Here is a 24,522-nt window from a genome sequence, read left to right on the forward strand (position 1 = left end):
TGCAATTAACAATGTACAATACTTTTTGTATGAGACAAATTTAATAGAAACAAACTTTTCATACAATCTCATAAACGTGCCTTCATCAACACCATAGAGACAAATCTTTTTGTGAGTAAAAGAAACGATATGGCGATATTCAGTACGTGAGTGCATCAAAGTGTCTGCATTTTGGCAATAAAGACAGCAAATAATATAAATTTCTGTTGATTATGACTTGCACATTTAGCAAAATTGGCATATAAAATCCAATACGAGAAAATGCAGGAAAAGATTTGTTTCGCCATTTCAAAGCAACTAAAAAAAAATATGATAAACACTTCTACTAGGTACGTGAGAATTTTTGAAATTTTTAAATGGCAAGTTCGTGTTGATGGCGTCACAAGTAGTCAGGACCTGGGATTAGAACTACGTTTATTTTATGCTGAAAATAAAAAGTATATAAGCAGTAACGGTGCTCTATTTATTATAATTTCTAAATTCTTAAGAGTATCGGTTCTTGTTAAATTTGGTCGCTTTTTGTTCGACTTTAATGTTAAGAGTTTTATGAAGAGCTTAACTAGCAGCATACAAGGACCACGATTTTTTTTTTTAATTATCGCACTTTGCACTATATCTATAATGATAATGTAGTTAGTTACGTACCATAGAGGCACTGCAAATTTTTAGCCATCACCAAAACTGTAGGCAACTTAAAAAAAAATCCTGGACGTGGTCGTTAACGAATTTTCTCGGCGCTCACTTTTCCAAAATTTTTAAGTTGTCATTGTTTGCTAACTATAACATGAATAATTTTAGGCCGAGCCTCTCTTCCAATTGTTGTTGATTTTCCGACAGGGTGGATAAATAATGTATATTGGAACGATTTTCCGTCCTGATGGCACAACGCCGAAGCCGGTTTGTCTCGAAACCAAATTTGACAAGGGATAACGGAAAATCGTTCCAATATACATCTTTTAACTTTTCTTCTTTTCAATGTAGGCGGTGCTAAGCCCATTTCCCAAAATTTTATCAAATTTGACTTTTTAATCACAAAGTCAACCAAAAATTTCATCACTTTATCGGTCTTTGGTAATGATTTATCGCATATTTTCCATTTTTCGATATAACGACAGCAATTTTTTTTAAGTGGGCGTGGTCGCCAACCGATTCAATTAGTTTTCTGAAATTGTATACATATTGGCGGAAACAACCTAAGTGGCAAATTTCAACATGATATTTTCAACGGCTTTTGATTTACGGTCTGAAAATATTGTTTTACAAGGTTACGTTGAACTGGATCGGCATATGTGTCGATCAATGTGACGGGTTGACTAATGTAAACAAACTCATGTTGAGTTCAAGTGATTATTTAGGTCAGTAAAAAAACTTCGTGTTCTTGAAAAATACTAGAAGTTTTCTAGGACCTATGCCACTTGCTGCTGCTAGATCTGAGATGTGTCACTCCTAAAAACTGGAGCCTTAGCCTGGCAAGTGCAGGGCACGAACGTGCTCGATTCCGTTTTTCAAAATTTGACAAAATTTCTTTTTGTGGTCAACCCACGTATCAAGTTTCATCACTTTATCGGCCTTTGGTATTAAATTATCGCACTTTTTTCCATTTTCTGAAATTTTCGATATCTTAAAAAATGGGCGTGGTTATTTGGCTCATTTTCAATACCGATCTATTCCGGGCTTTTCTTGACAGTATACAAAATTTCTTAGATTCCATTTTTCTCAAGTTATCGTGTTAACGGGCATACCTCAATCAAAATATTTTTCAATGCTGATAATTTTGATATAAGAAAGTCTATATCTATCTCTCTCTATTCCTTTATGTTTTTACGTACTACCGTATCCAATTATAATAACTTTGTGTACAAGTATACGCTTGGTATAAAAAGTTATATTTTACTTAATGAATAGATCGTGCTTCATTATAACTCTGACTCGAACTCAAAATCAGAATCTGCAGTCTTAATCAATCGAAAGTTTCGATGTTTCGGAATCAAGTCGAAGTTCGATAGCAGCCCTATCATGTATATGAGAATCTGCACCCACCTTCAGATAATTTTACATTTAAATAGAATTCGTTTCGTTATCATTTACAATTAGTATGGCCATGTCCTGCTTATCAGAATCAGCAACTACGGCAGCAATAGAACATTTCTTCTACATTTATTTGTATGTTTGTTCTATGGCAACAACATTGCAGCATGTCATGTACCTTGATAGAAACAGCATTTTCCTCTTCTACAACAACAGCACACACGGAAATCGCCTTCTTCACGAACAGGCACATTTCCAATATCTGGAATATGACGTTTGTAAACTGACCTTGCCGAGCGCATTCGAGCAGCCTGCGAAAGTATAACCAGTGGAATAGTGGCAAATACCAGCTCGGTCCAATGCCGAGGGACGCTGCAAACTGCTTCAGCTTAACCCACGGTCTCCGAAGAAGCTGCTCTGGTCATTGCGGGGACCATAGTGCTATAATTTCCCACTGAAGATACAAAAGCAATACACAACAGCATAACAGAAGCGAGTAGAAATGTTGTCGCCACGCAGGTACGTGAAGAATCGATATGACGATGGAAACAACAAACAACTTCAGGAAAGTGAACCAGGAAACTAATCTCGTACTGTGGAGAATTAGACGATGTATGCCACTCCCTTGAATGCGAGCACTTCGCCCAACAATAGCAGGGAAAGGTGGACAAGATATTTGGAGTCCTATCCCCGTGCAGTTTCATCAATAACATGAACTGCCATAGTGACCGATGGGAAACGGTTAGCACAAATGTGAAGCATAAACTTCTCACGAAACAAGCAAATGTTTACCTAGCCCATTAGCGTGAGAGTAGCCATGTAATGCTAAATGCGGCCTCAGTTACGGTGAATTGCGCGGAGAATAGAGTCCTACACTCGGAGAAGCCTCAAAACACCTCGTTCACTGCATAAAGCATTTGCTCCTTCAATGAAACTGCTAAAAAGAGCAACCTTCAATCTTTATGGCTTAAATACAAGATTTCTTACATCAACAACAAAAGTAGAGTATTGTGACAAATATTAGCATCACTAAGTGATACTAGCATCCCTAAGCCAATAATAAGTAGCCACTCGTATGAACGTAAACAAATCAATCATCATGTAGACACATACATACAAGGCAACGGAGAGATACTCACCATCAGCCGAAGTAGTACTCACATATACACACGTATATGGCTACAAACTACAAATATACATGGATATGGCTGGTAACTGGTAAGGACCATTTTGCATTACTGAATATTGGAATTATTTATTCAACAGTTTAGTGATTCGAACGTTAGCAGAAGGTTTGGACTAAACGGAATTTCCCTAAATTCGTTACAGTATTTTCCATTTAAAGCTTAATTCACATGAAGTATACTCAAACATACATACATACCATATCTATTGTATATTCACCAAGCTATAACCATATCACATGATATGAAATATGTAGTACTTTTCGACGTATATACGTACATACACAAGTACATACACTTGTCCCCAAGAGATTTGTAATGATGCCAAACAAAGCTACAACCTCGTATTCCCTATAAAATTTCAAACGTTCAAAATATTTATGTATCTTCATGAGCATTCCTACGCAACTAAGCCTGCTTAGAGTTTTGGCTGCTGGGTAAATAAAAATGTTAAACAGAAGACATAATTTATAACACTTACTACATATAATAAATAAAAACTGAAAAGGAAAATGAACGTCAAAATAAAATAATTTAATAAAGTTCACGGCGGGATATTATTCTTCCTCGCCCTTATGGTTTTATGCATTAGCTTATACATACACATATGTACGTATGTATGTATAATACTTAACCCTGGGGAGAAAGTTGCAGTCGATCGAAGGACTCTTACGTTCTCATTCGTGCATTCTGGGAAGGTGTGCAATTTGGATATAACTCTAGAAAAAAGAGTCGTGCTGAAAAGAAAATTAGTCCTGGATTGCTACATGGTCGGTTATAAGTCCAATCACCAGAAATATGCACCCCTACCAAGAAGAAGGAGACTTCTTGTGCGTCTCGCGTCCCATTCAGGCCACACGAGCTTAGAGTACTAGCAGGATTCAAGATTGTTCCATCTCACACCCGCTTTTCTAAGGAAAATCTCTTTCAAAATGAGCTTACAGGTAGCGAGCGGCATGCTCAACCCCTTCCAGGACGACGAAAGCCGAACGGATGTGCCCCTCCTGCAAGTTCGTCAGCCATCTCATTGCCCAGTATATCCTAGTGTCCAGGCACCCACACCAGAATGAAGGATGTTTGCTCAGTGATCTCGTTAAGATATTTGCGGCACTTCTTTACCGTCCTGGACTTATATGTGACCGATCCAAGAACTTTTAGTGCAGCCTGGCTGTCAGAGTAAATAAAAATTTGGTTATAGCCGTGAGCAGCCTTCCCCAGGTGATCAGCGCCCTCATTTATAGCAGCCACCTCCGCCTGAAAGACGCTGCAATGATCGGGTAGGTTAAATTATAGATTCCACCCTAGTTGAGGTGCAAAGACACCGCTACCCACCTTATTATCCAGTTTGGAGCTGTCAGTATATATATACAGCCTATAGCTCAGGTCCGGCGGCTCCTTCAACCAATAATGCAAACATACATTATAGTTTCTTTTCCACAATTGGATCTTAAGCCATTGCTACGGTAGCCTAGTTTTCACTAATTTGGGGGCTTACCCGAACTTCACAGATCCTTGTTACGTAGCTGAGCGGTGTGCACGCGTGCAATGCGTCGTGTTTAAACAGAGGCTTCACCTCAATGGGCCACCATACCTAGTAACGGCAGCCTTACCACAGCAAGGGTCGCTGATGCTACGAAACGATTGATAAAATAAACGTAAGTAGCAAAGAGACTGCAGTTTACTCAGAGATAATATAAGAAGCGAATGGTGGCGACTCCTATTGTAACCAAGAAGGTGAACGAAACGATCGCAGGTATACCTATTGCTAGATATCTATCAAAACTTGGAAATATGAAGGACGGTGAGAATGTTGCGGGAGGAATGAAACAAACCGCTACAACTCTTCAATTCAGCAGGTACAATGCAGTTAAGTGATAAACCTGAGCGATATTAGCATCTTGGACTGAATCCCTTGTGTCGTGAAGTCGGGGAACACGCTAAACCAGGTTTAGCATCAGAACCGTAGTATGCCGAGACGGAGAATAAGTTGCAGAGCAAAAATAAAAAGACGTAGTCACAATGCCCGAAATTTTGGAGAGGGACAAACAAATAAGTGTTGCGGAGAGTCTTATAGATCAACCACAGTACAATAGCGTCTTATCGATTGAGCTGGGTTCGGTGTGATTCCAATACACTAGCCTCGGCTCTGATCTGAAGAAAAGATTTCGGGAAAATTTTTAAAATGTATTACTTAGTACAGTTATATAAACAAAGATTCTCGATTATATTGGTATCTTTGCATAAACTTCTACCAATGGCTTGCAAGGTTGTTCCCCTTTCTCTCCTCAAAGGAGGATACAGCTATTGGTGTAGCTTGGACATTATCAATATCAGCCATCATCTTAAGCTCGCCGCACTCATGCCAACGTCGCACTTACTACTTCGCATCACGATAGCGCTCCTATCAACAGTGCATTGCTGCAATTGCTATAGGCAGCGTCGTATAAGAGCCGAATGGAGTAATCATCAGCTGTCTGTTGCAAACTAAACGAAAAATTAGAATGTAAATCTAACATGTCGAAAGTTATTCCAGTAGAAAATCGCGCGAATGACGTTCGGGTTCAAGACCGGGGCGTATTCCTGAAGGATTATTCCTGAAGGATTGTTCCAATAGAGTGTGCTTTAGTTGTAAAAAAGTTCCTCTTCTCGTTGCTACATAACGCGGAAATAGACGGATATAAAGAAAGAAGAGTGTCAATATTCCGGCTAAAGTATAAAAAGGCGCCTGGTCACAATGGAATAACGGCTGAACTGTTCAAACGTGGAGGAGGAGAGTTGGTAAAGAGCATGCAACAGCTCTAACACACAATGAAAGTGAATTAGTTTACGTAAGTACCTGCGTTCGTCCCAATTGGTGATGTGAGCGGACACGTCATCACCTCGGTGAGGTTGTAGCCGCTTACTTAGCATACGACTACACCGCAATAAATTTAGTTATATACCTAAGTCAAAAAAATGAAATTTCGAAAATTATCTTTTTGGGTATGCGTAGTGAAACTTTTTTTCCTGAGCCCAAATCCTATCGAAAAATCGATGGCGCGATATCGGTGAATAAATCGACCCACACCAATGTACGTGCCGATATGTTGCAAACATCGTATTTTTAGAAATTGCTACTTTTATTTTTTTTTCATATTAACGCAAGCAAGTCAAAGCACTTGGCGCTCTACTCAAAACCACTCAACGGAAATCGATCCTAATTTAATTTAATAACTTCTAATAAGACTAATAATAAATGAAATCCTGTGCTCGAGTGTGTGTTTTGACTTAACTCAAGTATCCTCACCACTTGATAAACATTCAAAACGGTGCTGGTTATGGGAAGCGTGTAAGTGCATCCGCTACTAAAATAAACATTTATTCAAAGTGGGTAATGTGGGTTCCGCATCTGAAAAACAAAACAAGCCTGCTGACTAACCCAAACCGTTTCAAAGGAAATATTGAAAACAAAAAAAAATACAATACAATGTTGACATAGAACAAATTATGATCCACCCTTGGCCATGTTCAAATGAATGTAAATAAATATGTTTTGGTGCATTCACGGGTATTTATGTATCCAGGAGAGATTTCGTGTTAGGGTGGTTGGCTTACAATTATGGAATAATAACGCCGTCTAGTTGAAGTAAAGAGTTGGTTCGTCACGTGTTAGGTTTTATTTTCATTTTCATGCTAACAGTTTTGTTGTTTCTTTCTGTTTTCCAATCATATATATTATTTCTAGTTGCTGTTTTTATGTACGGGTCCCTTTTTCGGTCTTATTTGGAATCCAAATCTATAAATCAAGTTTTGGTTGTAAAGATGGAGATTCGGGCTATTAGCGAGCTTAAGGCAATTTTGGTCGTAGTGCGTTTGTTTAGCTATATTTTATTAAAATAATTTGTTAAAAATAAACGATTTTGGGCACACAAAGAAATCTATTTGTACTATGGCACTATTGTGCATATTTTCACTGCATTACCGGCAGTTGCTCTCATACGTCAGATGGCAGCGCAATCTGTAATTATTAATTGATTGATAGAACAGCTGATTTCTGTTGATATTTGATAAGGGCCTTTTAGATTGGTTGCGCAAGATGCGCACGGATACGGCTCGTATATTGATAAAGCACATTCTGAACGGGGTACACACTCGAAGTGATTTCAGCCGACAAGTTTTTGTCATGTGAGACCCTACCCAATCAATTAGCGCCGAATCAGCCGGCGTTATTACACCGCAAAACGCACACAAACAACGCAAAAGTCACAGAAAGAGTGGCTAAGCTCAGACTCTCGTTAACAGCAGAGAAAACGGAGCTAGTCCTTCTAACAAGAAATCAGATACCGCTGGGAGTTGGTTTCGCAATAGTTTTCTACATAATTTCTGACTAACATATTGAGCTAAAATTTAGCATGCATTGTTGTTAAGTAGGTTGGGAAACATCGGAGGACTAATAGAAAGCAAAACTAAGCTGCTAATGAGCATGACCCTATCCGCGCTACTGCATGGCTGTGGGCAAACACTCTTCATAAGAAAATTCGGTGTAAATACCTGAAATCTGTACAGCGGAAGCAGAATTCGCTTATCCCATCGTATGAGTACAAGCCGTATAAGTAGTTATCGAAATTTTATATCAATCGCACATATAACGCTGAAGAGAAGCGCAGAAAGTAGTGAGCAAATATTGAGCCCGTGGCGATACTGCTGGGAAAAGATATGGGTACTTCAAAAAATAGCTGCCCAGAAAAGTAGCAACAAATCATTAACTTAATTGAAACCATACTCAAAGCAAAAAAGTGGGATTTTATCGCAGAGACAACAAGGTTGGGCGGTGCTTTGAAAAAACAGGACGTATTTTAGTTGCGATGGCGTCAATTGAGGTGCATTAGACATATTTTCAAAAATTATTCTCAATTTTGATATTTCGAACCTCAAAAGCTTTCATTTGAAAAAAGAAAATCCAAATCGTACGACAAACGAGTAATGTACAGCGTTTTAACTCTACATTTTAATACTGAATTTCCCTATACGTTAAACGCGGAATAAGACTCAGTTGCTTTATGATGTCATGACTGAGCTTATGTTCCCTCGGAATCTTATATGGCTTCGCTAGATCTGCAACGAGGAAGGATCTCTCCGAGCCATTAGAAACCAAACGAAGCTTCAGACAAGGCGAGATTGGAGAAATGAAATTTCCAGCAGCAGCTCTCAAACGTGAGGTACAATTTATTATATGAAATGGACAACTGCTGGTCTTTACAGATAATATAATTTGCCTAAACGCGTTGCAGTTGTTGTTGTGTAGCGATAGCCTGGCTCGTTGTTGTTGTTGTTGTAGCGATAAGGACTCTCCCCGAAGGTTGTGGGAAGTGTTATCGATGTTGGTGTTCCTTTGCCGAATATATATTACCACCATTAGCCCGACAATCTCGAGAACGATATAGTATGACCACATGGAACCTTCAAGGTCATCCCTCTATCCCACATCCTAGATCCATGAGGAACTTGTGGCCGCCAGAACCTCGGCTGCTAAAGAAACAGTCTTCGCCACGGGTAGGTGAGGTGGATAATTGGGCTGGAGAAGCTACAAATTGCGCTGGCAACACCTTAAAAGAGTTGGCCTACACACGTGAATCAATTTGTCACCTCTTACGGCAGGAACACCTGCCGCGGGTATATTCTCAGCCCCCTAGCTCTAACTCATCGTAAGTGCTGCCTTCTCTGGCCGTGATAAAAATGTAAAAAGGGCCTTGCACCGTGCAAAGAACTCGTTGTGATCATGATCAAAGTAATGAGAGGCGCATTCACACCTAGGCAGCTGAGTCTCTTGTTGGATAGCAAAAGCAATGTAATCCTAGAAATACAACGACTGTATAAGTAATTGAAAAATGTAGTCCTCTCGGCGGAAAATTTGGCGCTCTCTAAGTCTGTTATTATCCCTGCTGAAAAAAGATGAACCAACAGGTCCTTATATATTCCAGAGTAAAGTTCTACTGATGATTAATGGCCGTTTCCAAAGCGCGGTCGCCCTTCGGTGGTTTGGCAAAATCTTGTTCGGAATATACGTAAAACTTGTTGGACCTGCCAATCTTTAGAAAATATTAAAAAGGACCACGACCCAAATTGGAAGAAAGTTTCGGCCTAAATCTCCTTGAAGGTGAGGCAGATCACAAATGTTTGGACTACCCCAATTTCATACGGTCGCACAAAAACAAGTCAATTTGACACGATAATTCCATGGTACACAACGGCACGCGGCAACTGCGACGTATGGCTAAAAGCCGAAGTCATAGATGCGCTTAGCTACGCTTTGTGATAAATATTACATACTACGAATATGTAACTAGCGTTTTAAATTCGTTAAGTGCGTGCAGCAAGTGAAATGACAAACATATTTACTCAATTTTTGACAGTGAGCAAACAATTACTCTCAATAAGCAAACAACAACAAGGGTGTGTGGGTGTGGATGCCGTTGTTGGTTGATAGGGGTGTTGGATTCATGAACGAGTTCGTGTAAGCGACTGCAGCAGCAGGAAGCAACATCACCACAAAATGCCACCAATACCACCAAACAACCGAACAACAACAACTTGTGAGTTTTTCGTTAGTGAAGTTGTAAATAAATTAATGCAACAATAAAATACTAGTAATACCGGAAAAGCTAGCGCCCTTTCACATTTGCCAGGGGTGTTGTGTGTGTATGTGCGATTGTGTTTATACTCGTTGTTGATTTTTATTGAATGCGGACAAGCGAACATGAGGTACTTGTGTTAATAAAAATATATTTGTTTCTGGTTACAGGTTTTCGGTTACACAAAAGCCTCAAGCAAATAATTCAATTTTTCTGCTCGCTTTGCAAAAGGAGTCAACACAACAAAAACAAGAGCACATTGTGGTGCAGACGCCGCCGCATCAGTCACAACGTGTGTCAACTCCATTGGGATTATAAATTTTGTAAGGATATACTGCTGGGAAACCGTTGGAATACAAGATGGAAAATAATAAGCAAAGGAAATATTGTATTAATGCCGCGTGCCTGTTGATCTTTTGGAAGACTTACAGAGCACACCCAAAGAACATAAAAAATAAAAAAGACTAGCATAAAACCATTACTACAACAACAATGTGAGCTACTAGAGAAGCGTGACCAACCTTATGCACTTCATCAAGTAAACTGATTACTGACTCACTATTGCATTCACCAACATGAGCGTAGTTAATCAAGGTTCGAGCAAGAGCAGGACTGAAGATTATATACAGATATGGGTGAAATATATATTTGCGTCTCGTTGTTGTTCGGTATGATATCCGAAACTAGCTCTCCTGTTCATGCCATTGCTTTAAAATTAATGAATTTAAATAATTTTCCTTTTGGTCCTGTCAGCGACCTATTCCTCTGCTTCCGTTGACAGATTTCGATAGGAGTACCTTCTGGGCCGGAGCATCATCTGACATTCGCATAACATGGCCTCGCAGGCGTAGCCGCTGTGTTTTAATGTTGATGCTGACAGCCGTCGTGGTGTCATAGCATCGTTCTTCGGCTTCAACATCGAATTTCCTGCAATCAAATCCCGATCAAAGTAACATCAGAAATTAAAAAAAGTCTTTTTAATTCGAAAACATATTTTGTAAGCGGTGCCGCCATCGTCAGTGGTTTGGTAAACATTCTGAGTGTATTTTTGACATACAAACGTTTTCAGCAAAAACTCATCTTGCAGTTACCGTTCCCGCCAATTTGTAGAATAAATTAAAAAGACGCAAATTGAAAGAGAAGCACTTTCTGAATCCCATCGCAGGTGAATCGCGCCAAGTATTTTTTGTTTTAATGTTGTTGTCTGCATAAAGCTTGTTCAGCTCATCATTGAATCTTTTTCGGTAGTCACCATCGCCAATGCGTAGGAGTCAGTAAATGGTTCGAAGGCTTTATCTCTTGAACACTCCCAGCGCTGCCTTATTTGTCCTTGTTCATGCCTCAGAACCTTATAGCTGGACGTGTGCGATAAGTGACTTATAGAGGACGATCTTCGTTCGCCAATTTTCAATTGCCTACTCAGTTGAAAGAAGCATTTGTTCTCAGGAGTACTTCTCCGCTAGAAATAAACAAAGTTCTTTACTATTTTAAAATTATAGCTGCGCTAACCCTTTGCTTGATTTCAATAGATATTTCGTTTTTCCTCATTCACCATCAAAACCGTCTTTTCTTTTTTTTTGTTCGGCCCATTGATTAGGTGTTTCCCGTTTGTTATCATCCACACAGTTGTGATTTTGTCTACTGGGGACGCCGTATGGCCAGACCTGATGGGGTAAGGGTCTTAGAATATTCCTGCGGTAGGCATGCCTGTCGTAAGAGGCGACTGAAATCCGCAGAACCAAAATGCTCGAAAAATCTTTATCGACGGGATCGGCGCTAACACCAGACTGCCCACATCCGCAACACTCACATAATCCTTACAACGCCGAAGTGTCTATGGTTCGCAAATTTTGTAGCTCTCGTAGGCTTATTAGAGCTCATGTTAATTTATAAACTGAGCACCGGCTCATATGTGGTGGCTATGGGAATGCTCGAAACGCGGCGGCGAGTACCGAATAAGATTTTGTATTGAGTTGTACGAGCTTTATGCTGACACTAACATAGTCCAGCGATTTAATAAAGCGGCAAAAGAGAACCAGTTGGCCTAGTAAAGAGATCTTTACAAATAAGAGCCTCTAACGTAAAGATCTGCATTTAGACCAACGCAAAATGATTAAGATTGTATCCGTAATGAACATACTTACGCACTGTTTTGGCCTAAGCATTTGTCAATGGTTCCTCAAAACTGTTTATTACAACCCTTCTTTTGGCATTAGATTGCGAGAAGTTTATATTTAAAATTCTTTCTTAAAAATTAAAGTTCTTTAAACCTATTGTTGAAAAAGTATATGTACTAAAAGGCGATCAATGTTAACGACGGCTTGTTATCCCCTCTGCATGTTGTTGTTGTTGTAGCGATAAGGTTACTCCCCGAAGGCTTTGGGGAGTGTTATTGATGTGATGGTCCTTTGCCGGATACAGGTCAGATACGCTCCGGTAACACAGCACCATTAAGGTGCTAGCCCCATCTTCTCGGGAACGATTTATATGGCCACATTAAACCTTCAGGCTATACCTCCCTCCCCACCCTTAAGTTCCATGAGGAGTTTGGGATCACCAGAGCCTCGTCTGTTAGTGAAACGGGATTCGCCGCTGGAAGGTGAGGTTGAGAATTGGGTTGGAGAAGCTATATATTGCGCTACACAACCCCATGAATCCCATCCCCTCTGCATCGAGTGCCGCTCTACATCGTTTACTGATTGTGATCTAGAGGACCTCGGAAAGAAAGACTTTTGAGCTAAAAGCCCATCTTCACATTGCGCTACATCCCCTACCACAACAGTATCTAGGCTATCTGTGAAGAAATGCGACTAGGTTGCCTGCGACTGCGAGACCTGCGAACACTACAGGCACTATGCAATATTAACAAATAAGCCTCCCGCTAGATTTGCACTTGAAGTACGCCTCTGTTCGCTTGAGATGAAGAGTTAATAATATAAAAAAATTTTAGGAGGATCATTGATCCCCGTACTGTCCCCCTCCCTATATAATTCTCATTCATGGCCATCGCTAAAATACAACCTGCCTCACTTATTACTTCCTCTTAACTTACAATTATATCCGATATAATATGAACAACTATTGTGGTGAAGAGGCGGAAAAGTGATGGCGCGTGCAGCTCAGCTGTTACTGCACTCAAGGGCTATGCGCCACGTGAACGAAAAATGAACTGTCTATTCATGGTTCTCATATGTGCAAGTTGCAACTGTCTCTTTGCATTAGCGAAGCTTTGAAGTGCGAACGCTCACCACTTACCGCCCAATCACGTGTCGTCGGCTGGCTCAAAGTGCGGTGTAGTCGCATTCGAATTGATAATTCGAAAATATTTTATTTTTCATTTGTTTGTAATTACAATTATTACGGTGGACTGTGACAATTTTTTTTTCCAAAGCGAACTATTGTATGTATTCTAATTCGCAAATCTGTATTTACGGAAAATATACACGATTTTCTTTGTTTGGTATTTATTCCCGTGAGGCGGGTCGCGTGATTTACTCATGGTGCTTCTTTGATATTCATGGGATTATTTGAGTTATTTATTTCGTATGAGGGTTGTTGCTCTCATTTATCAGCTATAGTAAAATTTGAAACGCTACATTAATGGTCAACTTTGTACACTAACTAACTAGAACTGATGTTATTGTCGACCCCAGAGCCACAAGAGTCGCCTAGCCACCGCAAAATCTAGCTACGATCAAACTCGTACTATTTGTATTCAAAAATACATCACAAGCAGCCTAGATAGTGAAAATTTGAGATTGAAATACTCACTGAGTCCGGCAGACGCATACGTATGGACGTGGCCTAGAGTGTGGCATATACTCCTGCTCAAATTCTCAATATTTTCTTGTGGTAAAGGGTATGACATAGTCGGCATCGAAGGCAGCCATAAGACAGCGGTTGGCATTGCAGACAGCCATAGGTTAGTGGATTTCGGAAAAGAAAAATTAACGCCCAAGCATAATTTTTGTCTTAAAACTTTGTGCACATTTGCAGTTGGTTGGACAGCCTCACCTGTTAACCTTCCTACTCGAGGACTTAGGTTTATTTCGTTTGTATTATTAACGCTGTAGAAAAGCTGGAAATTTCGATCAACACAGTAACTGACAAGTGAAAAGTACACAAATCTTAGGCTCCCCTTCCCTAGCTCCTGTACAGATACATTTACTCATAATATTCGTATGATAAATAATTCCATTACTGCTGTTGTTGGAATGGACTTGATTCAGATCAGCACGGCATCGATCGGTCTGAACAGACGTTCTTCTTTATCAGACTAAATAAATGGTTGGGGAGTACTCGTTTTTATACCCAGCTGTACTTGGATTGATTGGATAACGGTTGGTTGCGCAAGTATAAATGAATCGAGATAGATATAGACTTCTATATATCAAAATCATCAGTATCGAAAAAAAAAAAATTGATTGAGCCATGTCCGTCCGTCCGTTGAAACGATAACTTGAATAAATATTGAGATATCTGCACCAAATTTGGTACACGAGCTTATCTGGACACAAAATAGATTGGTATTGAAAATGAGCGATATCGGATGATAACCACGCCCACTTTGTATATATATAACATTTTGGAAAAACAAAAAAAACCTAATTATTTAGTAAATAATACACCTAGGATGTTGAAATTTGACGTGTGGACTGATATTGAGACTCTTGATAAAAATTAAAAAAAAAAATTTTAAATAGGCGTGGCACCGCCCACTTGTGAGAAAATCAATTCTACAAATATTATTAATCATAAATCAAAAATCGTTAAACCTATCGTAACAAAATTCGGCAGAATGCTTTGAAGAAAAACTAAAAATCGGTTAAGGACCACGCCCACCTTTATATATAAGAGTTTTAGAAAAATCGTGGACGAATAAAATAAGCTATATCTTTGCAAAAAAGATCTTTATATCAATGGTATTTCATTTCCCAAGTGGATTTATAACACTAAATAGGAAAAACTTCAAATTTAAAAAAATGGGCGTGGCACCGCCCCTTTTATGACTAAGAAATTTACTATGTTTCGGGAGCCATAACTCGAAGAAAGGTTAACGGATCGTAATAAAATTGGGTACAAACAATTTTCCTATAGCAGGAAATATTTCTAGAAAAAATGTACGAGATCGTTTAAAGACCACGCCCACTTTTATATAAAAGATTTTTAAAAGAGTCGTAGACGAAAAAAATAAGCTCTATAAATAAATAAAATAAATGTAAGGCGCGATAACCTCCGAAGAGATCTAAGGCCGAGCTTCTCTTCCAATTTGCGTCGTGCTCCTCTTTATTTTCCCTACAAATTCGCCGGACGGGACCTACATGTTTTATGCCGACTCCGAACGGCATCTGCAAGGCAGATGAGTTTTCACTGAAAGCTTTTCATGGCAGAAATACACCCGGAGCGCTTGCCAAACACTGCCGAGGGGCGACCCCGCTTAGACAAATTTTCTTCTAATTTAAAAACCATATTTCTAAAATTTTGATGTTGCTTTGCCCGGGGTGCGAACCTAGGGCATACGGTGTGGTAGGCGGAGCACGCTACCATCACACCACGGTGGCCGCCAAGCTCTATATCTTAGCGAAAAAGGGCTTTTTATCAATAGAATTTTACTTTATAAATTGAATTATTACATTAAATTGGAAAACACTAAAATTCTTGAAAATGGGTGGGGCACCGCCTCTTTTTTGTCTAAGCAATTTCCAATGTTTCTGGAGCCATAACTCGAAGAAAAATTTACATATCGTAACAAAATGGGGTACACATTATTTCCTTATAGGAAGACTTATTTCTAGTAAAAATGGACAAGATTGGTTAAGGACCACGCCCACTTTTATATAAACTACTTTAAAAAGGGTCGTAGGCAAAAATAATAAGTTACTTAAATCTTAGCGAAAAATAGTTTTGTATCAATCGTATTTTGAGCCATTATAACAAAAAATGGGAAAAAATACAAATCTTGAAAAATGGGCGTGGCACTGCCCCTTTCTTACAATGCTTTTCCCAACGTTTCTGTAGCCATAACTAATCACATAAAAAGTAGTAATAACTTCAATACTTTTAAAAAAAGTTTATTGGAGCATTGTAAAACCCTTCCAATAAGATACAGTTTTTTTTTTCTTTTATTTTTTACATGACATACCGATACTGGAGCGCGAAAAGGGAATGGTAATACTGGTAGCAGCAAATTACAATGCACCCGGCCCTAAGGAAAAGAAAATCAGTCGCCACCTGTAACTCCAGACAGTTCCAACAACAAATTTCGCTGGAATTCGGTATTTTCAGCCTATATTTACTGTTGCTGATCGGGATCACTCGCATTCCGACAGCATTAATATAACAATAAAATTATATGATGTATAACCAAAATAAGGTCAAACAAAAGTAGGAGCAGGGGGGATTGGAAACACGTCCTTTTCAACCTCCCAATATATTTTGAGCTGTGCTGATCGGAATCTTCATGCGTTCCGACAGCGTCTTTACTAAACAAAGTTGAGGGGTGATTGGGTACACTTCAATTTGCAACATCCAAAGACATGTTTAGCTGTGTTGATCGGAGACCAATACATTCCGACAGCTTAAAATACAAATATAATTGAAAAATATAAGTTCCAAATTTTGTTGCCTTAAGCTGGGAGCCCTGGAGGATTGGAAACGCGTCCTTTCCAACCTTCCTTAAATAAATGTAAGGCGCGATAACCTCCGAAGAGATCTAAGGCCGAGCTTCTCTTCCAATTTGCGTCGTGCTCCTCTTTATTTTCCCTACAAATTCGCCGGACGGGACCTACATGTTTTATGCCGACTCCGAACGGCATCTGCAAGGCAGATGAGTTTTCACTGAAAGCTTTTCATGGCAGAAATACACCCGGAGCGCTTGCCAAACACTGCCGAGGGGCGACCCCGCTTAGACAAATTTTCTTCTAATTTAAAAACCATATTTCTAAAATTTTGATGTTGCTTTGCCCGGGGTGCGAACCTAGGGCATACGGTGTGGTAGGCGGAGCACGCTACCATCACACCACGGTGGCCGCCAAGCTCTATATCTTAGCGAAAAAGGGCTTTTTATCAATAGAATTTTACTTTATAAATTGAATTATTACATTAAATTGGAAAACACTAAAATTCTTGAAAATGGGTGGGGCACCGCCTCTTTTTTGTCTAAGCAATTTCCAATGTTTCTGGAGCCATAACTCGAAGAAAAATTTACATATCGTAACAAAATGGGGTACACATTATTTCCTTATAGGAAGACTTATTTCTAGTAAAAATGGACAAGATTGGTTAAGGACCACGCCCACTTTTATATAAACTACTTTAAAAAGGGTCGTAGGCAAAAATAATAAGTTACTTAAATCTTAGCGAAAAATAGTTTTGTATCAATCGTATTTTGAGCCATTATAACAAAAAATGGGAAAAAATACAAATCTTGAAAAATGGGCGTGGCACTGCCCCTTTCTTACAATGCTTTTCCCAACGTTTCTGTAGCCATAACTAATCACATAAAAAGTAGTAATAACTTCAATACTTTTAAAAAAAGTTTATTGGAGCATTGTAAAACCCTTCCAATAAGATACAGTTTTTTTTTTCTTTTATTTTTTACATGACATACCGATACTGGAGCGCGAAAAGGGAATGGTAATACTGGTAGCAGCAAATTACAATGCACCCGGCCCTAAGGAAAAGAAAATCAGTCGCCACCTGTAACTCCAGACAGTTCCAACAACAAATTTCGCTGGAATTCGGTATTTTCAGCCTATATTTACTGTTGCTGATCGGGATCACTCGCATTCCGACAGCATTAATATAACAATAAAATTATATGATGTATAACCAAAATAAGGTCAAACAAAAGTAGGAGCAGGGGGGATTGGAAACACGTCCTTTTCAACCTCCCAATATATTTTGAGCTGTGCTGATCGGAATCTTCATGCGTTCCGACAGCGTCTTTACTAAACAAAGTTGAGGGGTGATTGGGTACACTTCAATTTGCAACATCCAAAGACATGTTTAGCTGTGTTGATCGGAGACCAATACATTCCGACAGCTTAAAATACAAATATAATTGAAAAATATAAGTTCCAAATTTTGTTGCCTTAAGCTGGGAGCCCTGGAGGATTGGAAACGCGTCCTTTCCAACCTTCCTTAAATGACTGGCTCCCAGACTCCTCCGTTTGTTACGCCAGTAAATATGCTGATCGGAATCACATGGCATTCCAACAGCATATTCAATAGAAATAAATGTTATAATAATGAATTGTACTTAGTAGTTTAAGTTTTAGGCCTAAACAGCCGTAATAATAAATAAATTAAATTAAATTAAATAACTCGACGAAAAATTTGGTGCACATGTATGCCTTTTAACAGGAAACTATTTCAGTAAAAATAGACTAAATTGGTTAAATCGCCTTCTTTTATATACAAGATTTTGTAAAAGTGCGTAGATGCAGGTAATAAGCTATTTCTAGTAAAAGTTGGAAAATTTCGTTAATAACCCTGCCCTTTTCTTTGTAATAACGCTTTTTAGTACAATGGCACTTGTGTGTTTATGTTTATTGTTCTGTTATATCTTTATTTTAAAATAAACAGTAGGGAAATCCCCGTATCTGAAGGAAGACTGCATTATTTCCCGCTCAAGGTCGTTGGTGTTAGCCTCTTTTGCTTCTTCCTTTTTGCTTCTTCTAAACGAAAATTAGTTCAGCCTTGTAACACTATTAAGCACACAAAACAAACAACAGCAGCATTTCAAGTGTACAGCTGGGTATGTAATGTTCGGTTTCACCCGAACTTAGACTTCCTTACTTGTTATTCTTTCATTGTTCGATACGATTTATATATGTATGTGTTTTCGGATGACCCATAAATCAGTAATTATTGATCTTAACATCTAGGATGTAAATCCCAATTTTCCAATTAATTAATTTGAACAGTTTATGTTTTTGAAACAGGCATAAGCCATTTAATAGAAATGCGGAATATTAAATTAGTATTTATGAGACGAGTTTTCACTCAGAAGCTTTTCATGGCAGAAATACACTCGAAAAGCTTGCAAATCACTGCCTAGGCGTGAACCCAGGATCATCGGTGTGTTAGGCTGAGTACGCTACCACCACATCAGGGCGGCCTCCTAAAATCTCTTCGGAGGGTATTCGCGCCTTACATATTTTTATTTTTATTTATTTATGAGCCGATTTAAGTCATATTTCAATCATACATTACCCATTGAATACCGAGGTTACCCTGAGAAAAATTAGCCAAAGTCTTCCCTCTCCGCCCGTCTGTTCGATGGTTCATGAGCGAATTTTTTTTCAGTAATAGTAAAAGCCTGATTTACTGCGCAGAATGGTGCAGCCGGTGTTGGTTCGGCCGAAGTAGTTTTTTAGAAGGCAATCTGCGCAGAAGTATTGTGGATCCTGTAGTTAGGTTAGGTTAGGTTGAACTGACCGGTCCATGAGGACCTCACATAGACTGAATGAGTCCGTAGTGTCACCAGAAGTTTGTTTTAACGACCAAACTGAAAAAAATATAATAAAGGCGCGATAACCTGCGAAAAGATCTAAGGCTTCTCTTCCAATTTGCGTCGTGCTCCTCTTGATTTTCCCTAAAAATAGGCCGGACGGGACCTACATGTTTTATGCCGACTCCGAACGGCATCTGCAAGGCAGATTATTTTTCACTGAGAGCTTTTCATGGCAGAAATACACCCGGAGTGCTTGCCAAACACTGCCGAGGGGCGACCCCGCTTAGACAAATTTTCTTCTAATTGAAAAACCTTATTTCTAAAATTTTGATGTTGCTTTGCCCGGGGTGTGAACCCAGGGCATACGGTGTGGTAGGCGGAGCACGCTACCATCACACCACGGTGGCCTCCAAACTGAAAACCCCTATCAAAAACCAGGACCTATGTTATAAATTAACTCCGTCCCCTTGGCAAAAAATAGAAGCTTCCTAGGACTTAAGCCACTTGCTGCTTCTAGACCTAATAGCTATATCACCCTCAATAGCTGAAGTCTTAGCCTGGCAAGCGCAGGGCACGATCACAGAACGTGCTCGATCATTTCCTCCTCCAACCCGCACTTCCTACATCTGCTATCACTGACCAAGCCTAGTGTAAAGGCATGTGACGCCAGAATGCAGTGTCCAGCCAGAATATCCGTCATGAGTCTACAGTCCTCTCTTTTTAATGATAGAAGCAACTTTGTTAGTCTAAGGTTGTAAGACCTTCACATAATCGTCGACACTTTACAGCCCCGCACTTGAACCCACGCCTTTACTGCTTGGTCGATCATGTGCACCTCTCGCCTTCGCTTAATCTCGCCCAGTCTAATTGGGACGTTTACGGAGCAAGCTTCACGCTAGTTCGTCCGCTTTTTCATTCCCATCTATTCCCATATGCCCTGGGACCCAATATAGATGTATGCTTCTTCCTGTCCCGATACTCTCCAGGGACTGCTTACACTCTAACACGCATTTAGATGCTGTGCTATGCGAGATTATTGCCTTAATTGCTGCTTGAATATCAATATAAAAGTTAACACGGTTGCAGCTCAAGCTATTCTCTTCCAGGGTTTCTACTGCTTTGGTTACGGCTAATATTTCCGCTTGGAAAACGCTACAGTAATCCGGCAGCCGGTAGGATCTGCCTATTTCCGGATCAGCACAGTATACCGCAGACCCTACTCCTTCCACTACTTTCGAATCATCTGTGTACACATGTATCGCACCGTCTTTCATTTGAGCACCCTTGCGCCAACCGTTCACCTCTATTGTGGCTTTAAGATCTCCGTCGAAGCGCAGGTAGGGAATCAGGTAGTTAAGTTTAGGAAGTTTCAATATTATTACTTTTTTTGAATTTATGTATTTATTTTGTTTTGGTAATATTGGATCTGGGGATTTAAATACCAGTGCATTGAAAATAAATAATTTGTCGTGAATTTTTATACACTTGTGGTATGGAGGCTCCGCAGTGAAATCGGATGAGCTCAGCCGCTTTAAATGCATAGAGAATTTGTCACTTAGATTTGGTATGTAGGTTGCTAAAACAATTTTATTTCATGGGCATGCATTAAATTGTTTGAAAAAGGGCGTGGCATCGCCTACTAGTTTAGTCATCCATTAAATGGCGTTAGGCGACCCCGGTGGCAAAGAGGTTGCATGTTGGCCTAACTATCCGAAGGTACTTGAATCTGGTGGCGTATGTACTAGTACATGTTTGCAATGAAATTTCAAATGTTTTTGGAAATTATTTAAGATAGAAAACAAAAATTCTGCAAAGAGAGTAATTTAATAATCATGTTCTTTACAACAACCACATGAAAACTTTCAATTTTGTTTGCAAATATCTCTGGAAAGGAATAAAATTTTAAATTTCCGCTTCCGGATTCGTGGTCCTGGGCCTAAAGCGCGTCTTTGGACACCTCTCCCGATATTTAGACGAGTTTTAGCAGTTGTGAGCTAAAGTAAAGTATTATCCATGTTTTCATAAGGAGCGCGGCACCACACACATTTGTCAAGTTGACTAAATGCACATGAATTTGACTATCTCGGCTGCTCTTTCAAAAGTGCCATATTTCAGAAAACTTTTAAAAAATTCCTTATTTCGGAATTTGTTTCAAAAACGCCATTTATGAGCTTAAATTCAATATATTTTGAAATTAGCTGGGGCGTTTATGAAAAATAAATCTAAAATAGGACGTCATTCAGTCAGTCCGACGCCTGTTTGTGGAGTTCACTAAGTCAAAAACTCAAAAATACTCAATTTTCAGCCTTTTTAACAAGAATGTTCATTTACATTAACAATGGAAACATCTGTTCACTACCCCAACCCAAAAACTTCGATTCTATTTAAACTTTTATACACAAATACTACTGAGCAGATACAAAGTCTTAGAATTGAGTGCAAAAGCTCTTCAACTTTTCTTTTCAGACATTTTGATGGACAGCTGGTCTAATTCATGCAATTTAGTTACTCAAGCTGTATGACTTACCCTCGAGCGCTCGGTTCCTTGAGATCAAAGCGAGTACCATTTCAGGATTTGGTTCATCGTCAAGATGGACAGCAACGGACGCGCCGGTAACAGCAGCCGATGCAGCAGAAGCAGCATTATTTTCTTGTCGCAATTGATTGTGATTATGCTGCAGAATACCCCCACCAACACCACCACTAGGAATGAGACCAATACTTTTACCTATGCCTATGTCTATGCTGGTATTCGTTATTGAAGGTTGTTGTGTTGCTAAAGCTGTTGGCAATGTTGGCAATAGAGGTAACGTAGGTAACGTTGGAGGTACTAGGTGATTAGGTTGCGGTTGTTGCATCATCGTTTGTGGATTTTGATGATTATGCAGCAAAGGTTGTGATTGTTGTAATTGTTGTTGTTGTAAATGCTGCTGATGGATACGATTACTCATAATAGAAATACTATTGCTGCTAAGCAATGACGATGCCAATGACGACGAATGAGGCTGTGCCTGATGTTGATGCTGTGCAAGTTGATGTTGATGATGGTGTTGTAGTAGTGGTGGTGGTGGTTTCAAAGTTTGCATCATTGCTAATGCAACAAACTAACAGTTATAATATGGCTAATAGATATATATATGTGTGTGTATGTATCTTGGAGCGTCGCTTATTTATTATGCACAAACATCAAAGAATTTCCAAGTATTTATTATATCCTTGTTATTAAGATTATTCACACACACACAAAATGCTCCAACATCGAAAACGTAGCCACAAGCAAACACATTCAACCGTTTTTTATGTATTTAAGTATAGAAGTCGCTTGGTGGAAGGTAAATCTAACATATGCCATAAGGATTTATTGTACCATTTTGAGTTAGTCTTCATTGGTTTAATTTTGATTTAAGACAAATATGAATTACATTAGCGACGGCTATTGCTTAATTTAAATTTTTACTTTTAACTGCTATTCTTAATTATTCAACACTTCATTCAGTGCATAAGTTAAGCACGAAAATTTACCTAAATCATAAGCGCTCTAAAATATAATTTAAACACAAAAAAAAAAAATCCCATTCAAACACTGAAATCACAGAATATTTCCAAAAAGAGCTTTTATGCAATAATATTGAGGTATTCAAACTTTTTCAATGTCGCAATCGTCACTTTTTCTCATTTCCCAACAAACGCACTTCTATGTCAAGTCATCCTATCGGAGGTTCTTGCGTCATTAATTTGGTTAAAACGTAAACGCCTTTTGTAGCTTTCTAAATGTTAAAAAAATATGTTTATACTCTTACTTCCAGCCAATCATTGGATATAGCATTTTTAGGTGAAGTGAAGCTTTTTTCAAGTCAAATGAAACTTTTTTCAAGACAAATGAAACTTTTTTCAAATCAAATAAAACTTTTTTCAGGGCAAGTGAAACTGTTTTCAAATCAACTGAAGCTTTTTTCAAGATAAATGAACCTTTTTCAAAACAAATGGAACTTTTTAAAATAAAATAAAACTTTTTTCTTTTCAAATAAAACTTTTTTCATTTCAAATTAAACTTTTTTCATTACCACAGTAATTGCCAATATATTTATATTTTCTTTTTTTATACTCAGCGTGCTTTGCACACTTTGATTGGATAACGGTTGGTTGTACAGGTATAAAGGAATCGAGATAGTTATAGACTTCCATATATCAAAATCATCAGTGTCGAAAAAAATTTGATTGAGCCATGCCCGTCCGTCCGTCCGTCCGTCTGTCCGTTCACACGATAACTTGAGTAAATATTGAGATATCTTCACCAAATTTGGTACACGAGCTTATCTGGACCCAGAATAGATTGGTATTGAAAATGAGAGAAATCGGATGATAAGCACGCCCACTTTTTATTTATATAACATTTTGGAAAACACAAAAAAACTGATTATTTAGTAAATAATACACCTAGAATGTTGAAATTTGACGTGTGGACTGATATTGAGACTCTTGATAAAAATTTGAACAAATTTTTAAAATGGGCGTGGCACCGCCCACTTGTGATAAAATAAATTTTACAAATATTATTTATCATAAATCAAAAATTGTTAAACCTATCATAACAAAATTCGGCAGAGAGGTTGCTTTTACTATAAGGAATGCTTTGAAGAAAAATTTACAAAATCGGTTGAAGACCACGCCTACTTTTATATAAAAGATTTTTAAAAGAGTCGTGGACGAATAAAATAAACTATATCTTTGCAAAAAAGAGTTTTATAACAATGGTATTTCATTTCCCTAGTGGATTTACAACAATAAATAGGAAAACCTTCAAATTAAAAAAAAATGGGAGTGACACCGCCCCTTTTATGACTAAGCAATTTGCTATGTTTCGGGAGCCATAACTCGAAGAAAAATTGTCAGATCGTACTAAAATTGGGTACACAGATTTTTCCTGTAGCAGGAAATATCTCTAGGAAAAATGGACGAGATCGGTTAAAGACCACGCCCACTTTTATATAGAAGATTTTTAAAAGGGTCGTAGACGAAAATAATAAGCTATATCTTAGCGAAAAAGAGCTTTGTATCAATAGAATTTTACTTTTTAAATTGCATTATAACATTAAATTGGAAAAAACTATAATTATATAGGCTTTACAGTTGTCACTAATAATTTACGTTTGAAGTTTAACCTCGTACAACTTTTAAACGAGTGAACGGAGCATAATGCCATCTAAGATATTTTTTTGGAGATCCATATTGGTCATCATTT

At 38.6% G+C, this 24,522-nt stretch overlaps 1 protein-coding gene across 2 annotated transcripts in view; it reads right to left on the reverse strand.

Annotated features, from left to right (window-relative positions):
- Positions 1-24,522, reverse strand: part of Lim3 (Lim3 homeobox protein) — a 110,013-nt gene that overhangs the window by 81,507 nt on the left and 3,984 nt on the right. Inside the window, exon 2 of one of the 2 annotated variants that reach the window (XM_067769320.1) lies at positions 21,808-22,818. In XM_067769320.1, coding sequence (XP_067625421.1) covers positions 21,808-22,369 — 562 coding nt within the window. In that variant the 5' untranslated portion in view covers positions 22,370-22,818. The remainder of the gene's footprint in view (positions 1-21,807; positions 22,819-24,522) is intronic. The other variant, XM_067769321.1, reaches the window with a different exon arrangement.

Source organism: Eurosta solidaginis, chromosome 2, assembly GCF_040869045.1.
Source record: "Eurosta solidaginis isolate ZX-2024a chromosome 2, ASM4086904v1, whole genome shotgun sequence".
Lineage (NCBI taxonomy): Eukaryota > Metazoa > Arthropoda > Insecta > Diptera > Tephritidae > Eurosta > Eurosta solidaginis.